Here is a 9498-nt window from a genome sequence, read left to right as displayed (position 1 = left end):
AACAGGTGGGGGGGGGGGGATTTAATATGGACTCCAGGGGCAACTTTTTCACCCAGAGGGTGGTTCGTCTACGAACGAGCTGCCAGAGGAAGTGGTTGAGGCTGGTACATTAACAACATTTAAAAGGTACTTAGACAGGTACGGGGATATGAAAGGTTTAGACTATGGGCCAAATTCAGGCACATGGATTGGTTTTGATGGGCATCAGATTTGGCAAAGGGCCCACCTCCACAGTGAACAACTCTGGGACCACATGATAATCTGGTCTTGGTCATAACCTGATAGAACTTAACTTTGAATTGTGTTCTAGCTTTAACAATACTTTCATTTGCAACATTACAAAACACATATTTGGTCCCACTTGGAGTTCCGAAGACCCTGTTCTGCGGCTCCACAATAATCTTGTTATCACCTGGCCTTGGGGAGGAAGAGTGATTGCAATGTGAAAGAACTTAGCATGAAGTTATACTTTAACCGGACATGATGGTGCGAGTTTACAGAAAATTTGCTCGGCTGCACAGAGCGCTGAAGGACGCAGAGCAGGTGCGGACTCTAATAACCTTGTTAAAAACCCAAGTTTAAGGGAAGGGCGATCATAACTTGATGGAACTTAACAATGCAAATACAGACACCTCTCAGTCTCCACCCAGCTAATAGGATTCACCTGCTGCTCGTTCGAGATTCACCGCCGGCAGCCTATCTAACCCCAGTTCTCTTCCACAGTCTTCGTTCACTCATCCAGCCAGCTGGCCTCAACTAGTTGCTTCAGCCTTCAGTTCCCTTCCTAAAGTTCACCTTGCTGCCTGTTATGTTTAGTTTCTGTTCTCTTTCGTTTGGTGCCCTCTCATAGTTCGTTATTTTGTGGTTGCTTATTAAAGTTATTGTTTTTTGCTAAATCATGATTTTGGATCAAGCCTCCTCTACATTTCCTAATAAATATTGAGTTACGCTCTAGCATTAACAGCACCCTCCAAGAGGACCACGACTTTGTTGTGATTTGGAGACTTGCGTGCCTCAATGACCCGGCGAGCTATGCTGGCTGGAGTCAGGGCTTTATACTTTGGCTCTTGGTAGAGACGCCCATGCCAAACAGGTCAATGAGCAGATGAGGTGGTCCACCAGTCCTGCAGGTTTACAGTTCAGCTCAGAGCTAACAACCCTAACTGGTTAAAAAAAAAACAAAACTGTTATGGAAACAGCAATGAAGAATCCTTCTGAATGGACAAGGACAGGCAGAGATGGAGGACGTTGAACATCAAAGCACATGTTGGGTTACATTTGGAGGCCCTGCTCCCTGGCTCTATGATCCCATGATCACCCAGCCTCAGAGAAGAGTGATCACAACGTGACAGAATTTAGCACCGAGGTGTGAAGAAATTTTAACGGGCCATTACGTCAGTAGATTAAAAAGCACTTGTTAACATGACTTTAACTGGATAATTTTTTTAAATTTAGAGATACAGCACAGTAACAAGCCCACACAGCTGAATTAATCTATGTGACCAATTAGTCTACGTCTTTGAGATGTGGGAAGAACGCAGAGCATCCAGACAAAAGCCATGTGGTCATAGGGAGCACGTTCAGCTAACGGCAGGAAGTAAACCCAGGTCACTGTCGCTGAAGTACTAGTACTCTAACCAATAGGCTACAGCGTCACTCAAAACACTTGGTGCATCATAACTTCTGTTCCTATATGACCCGGATATTCCTGTTGTCTGTCTCCCTTGGCAGTGGGGAAGACTGATCACAATGGTCAGGGGGACAAGCCCGCCGAGGCATAGAATCCCGTCTCGGTGACGGTCCACTCCGGCAGCTCTGCGGCCAATTGCCCGTTCCCGATGGACTTCCCATCACCATCTCGCTGGCGTGAAGTGGCCTCAGGCTCTTTGGGAAACAAAAGAGAGGGTCAGCAGCTGTGAGGCTCGTGTCGGAGATGAACCCGAGTGCTTGGCCTGTTGGGTCTGCTCTCCCTCCCACTCCCACTGAATAACGCCCAAGCTCAGTGTGATGTATCAAAAATGATCCTCCCAGAGTGGTACATTGAGACGGGAACCTTATACACAACTCTGCGTGTTGGATATTGAGAGGAGAACCATGCACACTACTCTCAGTGTTGTGAATTGATAGGGGAAGCCCAAATGGACCTCCCAGAGCGGCATACCAATACCAGAATGATATATTGAGAAGTATGGTTCACCATAATGGAGACCACTCGGTGCATTCTATGAAGAGGGCAAAACTGACCGGCCCTCCTACTGCAGTAGATTGAGAGAATGCTCAGTGAACCCTGAACATTACTGTCAGTGTAACGTAATGAGAGGGCAAACCCCAAACACAACTCCCAGCATCGGATACCCAGAGGACCCTGAGCACCACTGTCAGTGTAACGTAATGAGAGGGAAACCACTCTCAGCAAGACATTTCGAGAGGGGTGCCTCTTTCTGAGGTATATCACAAGGGAAACTACTCTCTGTGTTGTATTGCAGTACAGAAACCCTAAACAGCACTCCCAGTGCGGTTACTGAGATGGGAATACAGAATGCCCCTCCCCTCCTGGTGTGGTTATTAAGATGGGAACCCCCAAACATCAATCCCAAGGTATATCAACTGGAAAACCCAGAACGTCCCTCCCAGTGTGTTTATTGAGATGGAAACCCCGAACATCCCTCCCAAGGTATATCAACTGGAAAACCCTGAACGTCCCTCCCAGTGTGGTATATTAAGAAGGGAACCATGAAATAACCTGACAGTGTGGGACGTTAAGAGGGAAACGGTGAACAACTCTCCCAGTGTGGTATGTTGAGACAGGTGGGGGTGGGGGTGGGGGTTGGCTGGTGTGATGCGTTCACTCACCGGCAAGCATACTGCAGCCAGGTACTCCACGTGGGAAGAGGCGAGCCTGGACACCCAGACCGCGGATAGACACAGCACTGCCCATGGCTGCCAGCAGGGCGCTGAGGCTGGGATGCCCTTCCACAGACAGGCCCCGCTGATAGGTCTCCCGGTATGCCTGACGTAGCTGGAAGGTGCTGAGTCCCTCTGGGTGTCGTGCCAGGAGCAGGGACACTCTCTCCGGGATGCCCTCAGTGACTTCTGGGGATGCAGCTGGCTGTGGAAATGAGGAATCTGCAGAGGAAATGAGATCTGGTGAATCGGTTTACTATTATCACACGTACCGAGAGAGTGAAAATCTTGTGTCATGTAGATCAGATCATTACACAGTGCATCGAGGTAGAACAAGGGAAAACAATAACAGAGATCAGAATAAAGTATTACAGTTACAGAGAAAGGGCAGTGCAGGCAGACAATAAACTGCAAGGGTCACGACGAGGTAGATTGTGAGGTCAAGAGTCCATCTTATCGTACTGGGGGACCGTTCGATAGTCTGATAACAGCGGGGTAGAAGCTGTCCTCGTAATGGGGGAGCGTTCAATAGTCTGATAACAGCGGGGTAGAAGCTGTCCTCGTAATGGGGGAGCGTTCAATAGTCTGATAACAGCGGGGTAGAAGCTGTCCTCGTACTGGGGGACCGTTCAATAGTCTGATAACAGCGGGGTAGAAGCTGTCCTCGTACTGGGGGACCGTTCAATAGTCTGATAACAGCGGGGTAGAAGCTGTCCTCGTACTGGGGGACCGTTCAATAGTCTGATAACAGCGGGGTAGAAGCTGTCCTCATACTGGGGGACCGTTCAATAGTCTGATAACAGCGGGGTAGAAGCTGTCCTCGTACTGGGGGACCGTTCAATAGTCTGATAACAGCGGGGTAGAAGCTGTCCTCGTACTGGGGGACTGTTCAATAGTCTGATAACAGCGGGGTAGAAGCTGTCCTCGTACTGGGGGACCGTTCAATAGTCTGATAACAGCGGGGTAGAAGCTGTCCTCGTACTGGGGGACCGTTCAATAGTCTGATAACAGCGGGGTAGAAGCTGTCCTCGCACTGGGGGACCGTTCAATAGTCTGATAACAGCGGGGTAGATGCTGTCCTCGTGCTGGGGGAGCGTTCAATAGTCTGATAACAGCGGGGTAGAAGCTGTCCTCGTACTGGGGGACCGTTCAATAGTCTGATAACAGCGGGGTAGAAGCTGTCCTCGTACTGGTGGGACGTTTTCTCAGGCGTTTGTATCTTCTGCCCGATGGGGGGGGCTGAGGGTGACCTGAGAGATGTCTGTAACACCACGAGTGGTGCAGGTAAGGGACATCACAGTCTTTCTCCCCAGGAGAAAGGCAGCTACAATACAATGTCAAAAAGTCATTCTGACAGGTCCTATACATGAGTGGGAATATATATTTATTCAGTGTCTGAATCATTTAAATTTTTTAATGCACCTTAATTAATTTTTGTAAACATTTGGATAATGTTTACTTCTTCGCACCGTTGAATTGGATTTCAAAATCTTGTGAATACTCTTTTGAATAGTTTAAAGTATAATTCAGTGCAACTTAAATAAATTTGAGGATCCTTTTGGACAGCACAGCACAGTACAATACAGGCTATTCAGCCCATCATGTTGTGCTGGTCCCTGAACCTATTCCAAGGTCCCTTTCCTCCCCCGTAGCCCTCCATTTTTCTGTCATCCATGTGCCTACCCAAGTGTCTGTTAACTACCTCCCCAATGTACCTGCCCCAACCACCACCCCTGGCGGAGTGTCCCACACACCCACCACTCTGCGCAAAAAAACACCTACCTCCGATATTCCTCCCCCTATTCTTTACTCCAATCACCATCAAATTATGCCCGCTCATATCTGCCATTTCCGTCCTGGCTGTCCACTCGATCTCTACCTCTAGCTTGTACACCTCTATCGTCACCTCTCATCCTCCTTCACCCCAGAGAGAAAAGCCCCAGCTCACTAAACCTTTCCTCATCAGACATGCTCTCGAATCTAGGCAGCATCCTGGTAAGTCTCCTCTGCACCCTCCACATCCTAAAACGAGGAGACCAGAACTGAACACAACACTCCAAGTGTCATCTAACCAGGGTTTTATAGAGCTACTTTACCTCACGATTCTTGAATTCAATCCCTTTAGTAATAAAAGCCAACACACCATACGCCTTCATAACCACCCGACCAACTTGTGCAGCAACTTTGCAGGATCTATGGACAAGGATCCCAAGTTCCCTCTATCCCTCCACACTGGGATCCAAGAATCCTGCCTTCAAATTTGACCTTCCAAATTGAATTACTTCACACTTTTCCGGGTTGAACTCCACCTGCCATTTCTCAGCCCAGCTCTGCATCCTGTCAATATCCCGTTGTAACCCACGACAACCTTCTATACCGTCCACAACTCCACCAACCTTCATGTCATCTGTGCATCTAGTCTGTAAATTAATTGATGATGAGCTGAATGAGGCAGGTAGGAACACTATTTAGGCAGCTGTGCATGGGTGAGTTGTTGAGGGATACGGTCCAAACAAGGGCAAGAGGGAGCAGCTTGGTAAGATACCTGGTTCAGCATGATGCAGATGGGCCGAGGGGCTATCCTTGGTGAGTGATGGCTCCCTACCGGCCTGCAGACGGATTACATAGTCACCGTGATGAACACAACCTGGCACAATCTCCACCTCTGGCACGCGGGAGAGCAGCTCGGAAAGCGAGCCGTAACGATTCTCAGAAAGGAAAGCCGAGAGCTCCATGTGCTGCTGTTTGAGGCAGAGACTGGCCAGCTTACGGGTATAGAGGCCGTCACGGTATCCCCGAGTCTTCAGCACTGATAACAGCCATTCCTTAACAGGACAATCCGGTAACAAACCTGCAGGAGAAAGATCAGAGTGAAGCTCCCTCCACACCATCCCATCACACACTCCCGGGGTCAGACACAGAGTGAATCTCCCTCCACACTGTCCCATCACATACTCCCGGGGTCAGACACAGAGTGAAGCTCCCTCCACACCGTCCCATCACACACTCCCGAGGTCAGACACAGAGTGAAACTTCCTCCACACCATCCCATCACACACTCCCGGGGTCGGACACAGAGTGAAGCTCCCTCCACACCGTCCCATCACACACTCCCGGGGTCAGACACAGAGTGAAACTCCCTCCACACCGTCCCATCACACACTCCCAGGGTCAGACACAGAGTGAAGCTCCCTTCACACGGTCCCATCACACACTCCCGGGGACAGACACAGAGTGAAACTCCCTCCACACCATCCCATCACACACTCCCGGGGTCAGACACAGAGTGAAGCTCCCTCCACACCGTCCCATCACACACTCCCGGGGTCAGACACAGAGTGAAACACCCTCCACACTGTCCCATGACACACTCCCGGGGTCAGACACAGAGTGAATCTCCCTCCACACCGTCCCATCACACACTCCCGGGGTCAGACACAGAGTGAAGCTCCCTCCACACTGTCCCATGACACAGTCCCGGGGTCGGACACAGAGTGAAGCTCCCTCCACACTGTCCCATGACACACTCCCGGGGTCAGACACAGAGTGAATCTCCCTCCACACCGTCCCATCACACACTCCCGGGGTCAGACACAGAGTAAATCTCCCTCCACACCGTCCCATCACAGACTCCCGGGGTCAGACACAGAGTGAAACTCCCTCCACACTGTCCCATGACATACCTGTTGGGCACACCTCTGCTGTCCTGCTGGCTGAACTCCTGTCTTGGCTTTGGGCTGCTGGATCACCTGGCCTGAGCTTGGGCTTGCACCCTACCAGGCTCCTGCCTCCAGCTAGCCCTCCTGACTTCAGTACCTCGCTGTAGGTCATTGGAAACTCCCTCTCCCCATTGGCCATGGGGGCTGCCTCCTTGTCCGGAACCACAGGGCTGTGATCTGTGCTGCGATCTGTGCTGCTGGGCTTTCCTGCTTCCTCCTTCTGCTTCATTAATGGCCTCACTGGAGCTGCGGCTGAACCTGCCCTCCTGGTTGGCGGGGCCCAGCGGAGAGGCTGGACAGGGACATAGTGGGGAAAGTGGGGCCACCCCTGGATTACTGGGACACCGAGAAGCAAAGGCTGGGGTTGCTTGGAGGCCGAAGCCAGGGCCTGTGGTCGGTGGGTCTCCTCCACCTGGCCTGGGACACGGAGCAGGAGCCTGAGGCTGTAGGGCATGCCACCACCGCCAACGCTCCTCAACTCCACCATGCTGGACATGTCGGTGAGCAACGCCTCGAGTGAGGGGTAGCCATGGGCCTGCAGGTCAAGGAGGCGGCCATGAAAGAGCAGGAACTGGTATGGGAGGCTGGCGATAGGCAGGCCGGCTGGCTGCTGAAACAGCAGTAGTAGCACGTCGATCTTCAGCTGCTCCTGGGAGCCCATCATGGGGCAAGAGGCTCTTCCTGAGGGAGGGGTAACAGGGGAGAGTGAGGGGGGCAGGAGTGGGGGGAGCGGGGGATGGAGGGCTGAGGGAGAGGGAAGAAGGATGGGGAGAGGGAGAGTAGAGGGGGGGAGAGGGAGGGGGTGAGGGAGAAGGATGGGGAGAGAAGGGGTGAAGGAGAGGGGGTGAGGGGTTGAGGGAGGGGTGAGGGAGAGGGGTTGAAGGAGGGGGTTGAGGGAGTGAGGGAGAAGGGGTGAGGGAGAGGGGGTGAGGGAGAGGGGTTCAGGGAGGATAGTGGGAGGATGAGAAGAGAGGGGGTGAGGGAGAGGGGGTAAGGGAGGGGGTGAGGGAGAGGGGTTGAGGGAGGGGGTGAGGGAAGGGGGTGAGGGAGGAGGATGGGGAGAGAGAGAGTGAGGGAGAGGGGGTGGGGGAGAGGGGGTGAGGGAGAGGGGGTGAGGGAGGAGGATGGAGAAGGGTTGAGGGAGAGGGATGGTGTGAGGGAGGGGGTGAGGGAGGAGGATGGGGAGAGAGGGGTTAGAATGAACGTTAGTCTCAGAAGTCCCATCTCACTAACCGAGTGCCCCCTCTCCCCCAGCACCGGAACAGCGGGGAGCGTGGCTCCCGAATCCTGGTGTCCCCATCCTCCGCCGCACACATCCCCCTCCAAACCCCTCGGGATGTCTTGGCGCACACGACGTTGGTGAGGCCGCACTTGGCGTCTTGTGTTCAGCCCTGGTCGCCCTGCTGTCGGAAAGATGCCGTTGAGCTAGGAGGAGATTTCGGAGGATGTTGCCGGGACTGAGTTATGGAGAGAGGTTGGGCAGGTTGGGACTTTATTCCTTGGAGACCTTACAGACGGACATAGATAGTCTTTTTCCCCAGGGCTGGGCAATGAAGAACCAGAGGTTTAAGGTGCGGGGAAGGGAGGGGAGATTTAAAAGTGATCCGAGGGGAAACTTTTTCACCCAGATGGTGGCCCGTCGATGGAACTCGGGCAGGTCTGGTCAGGCGGGCAAACGCGGGGTGTGGGGAACCTTGCACCAACACAAGAGATGGCCACATCCTGACTGCGCTCCATCCCCACGTCGGAAGGGACGGCCTGGGGTGAAGAGTTTGTTTGCGTGCGGTGGGTCTGAGAGTTTCAACTGCACCCACAGTGGGGGACATCTCTGCCCCCCCTCCCCCCCCGACGGTCACGGTCTCGGTCTCCTACCTGGTTCGGCGTATGTGTAGTGAGAGATATCCCACAATCTTCACCGTACCTTCACCACCCACTCCCGCATTCTCTCTCTCTCTCTCTCTCTCTCCCTCTCCCTCTCCCCCTGTTTCTCTTTCACTTTCATTTCTGTGCGGGCACTCACTCCCCGACCTGTGAACTTGTGGGTGGTGTGGTGGAAGTGGAAGAGGGCGGGGAGAGGAGGGAGTCCCGATCGACGGACCTCCGCCACGCCATCCCGGGACAGTCACTTCGCCACCGATCGACCCACCGCCTACCCCCGCCCTCCTCCCGCTCAGATCCACCTTCCGACACATAGACACCTCTCTTTCTCTCTGTCCCTCCTCTCTCTCCCTCGTCTTCCAGAAGACAAAGGAGTAGAAGTAGGCCATTCGGCCCATCGAGTCGGCTCCGCCATTCTATCATGGGCTGATCCAATTCTTCCGGTCATCCCCACTTTAATATTCAGAATGTTTCTATGAGATCCCCCCTCCCCCGCCCCCAATCTCCTGAACTCCAGGGAACACAACCCAAGAGCTGCCGGACCTTTCTCATACGGTAACCCTTTCATTCCTGGAATCTTTCTCGTGAATCTTCTCTGAATCAATGTCAATATATCCTTTCTAAAATAAGGAGCCCAAAACTGCATACAATACTCCAAGTGTGGTCTCCTGAGTGCGTTATAGAGCCTCAACATCACATCCCTGCTCTTATATTCTATACCTCTAGAAATGAATGCTAACATTGCATTCGCCTTCGTCAGCTTCCGAGTCAGTACTCAACCCGAAGGTTAACTTTTAGGGTATCCTGCACAAGGACCCCTAAGTCCCTTTGCTCTGCATTTTGAATTCTCTCCCCATCTAAATAATAGTCTGCCTGTTTATTTCTTCCACCAAAGTGCACGACCATACACTTTCCAGCATTGTATTTCATTTGCCACTTCTTTGCCTATTCCCCTAAAATATCTAAGTCTCTCTGCAGGCTCTCTGTTTCCTCAACA

The 9498-nt window shown here is 52.5% G+C and overlaps 1 protein-coding gene across 2 annotated transcripts; it reads right to left on the bottom strand.

Annotated features, from left to right (window-relative positions):
* Positions 1-1427: 1427 nt before the first annotated feature.
* Positions 1428-8742, bottom strand: LOC140192618 (uncharacterized). 2 transcript variants are annotated; one of them, XM_072250158.1, is made up of 5 exons: positions 8496-8742; positions 6588-7304; positions 5450-5755; positions 2854-3126; positions 1428-1884 (listed from the first exon to the last, which is right to left on the bottom strand). In XM_072250158.1, the coding sequence occupies exons 2-5, from the start codon at positions 7285-7287 to the stop codon at positions 1754-1756; spliced, it is 1410 nt and encodes a 469-aa protein (XP_072106259.1). In that variant the 5' UTR covers positions 7288-7304; positions 8496-8742; the 3' UTR covers positions 1428-1753. The 2 variants fall into 2 exon arrangements, with proteins under 2 accessions (XP_072106259.1, XP_072106258.1); XM_072250157.1 differs by having other exon boundaries at positions 6588-7367; positions 8496-8741.
* Between the last annotated feature and the right edge of the window lie 756 nt (positions 8743-9498).

Source organism: Mobula birostris, unplaced genomic scaffold (assembly GCF_030028105.1).
Source record: "Mobula birostris isolate sMobBir1 unplaced genomic scaffold, sMobBir1.hap1 scaffold_1834, whole genome shotgun sequence".
NCBI classification, from domain to species: domain Eukaryota; kingdom Metazoa; phylum Chordata; class Chondrichthyes; order Myliobatiformes; family Myliobatidae; genus Mobula; species Mobula birostris.
This window is presented reverse-complemented; position numbering and strand designations above follow the sequence as displayed.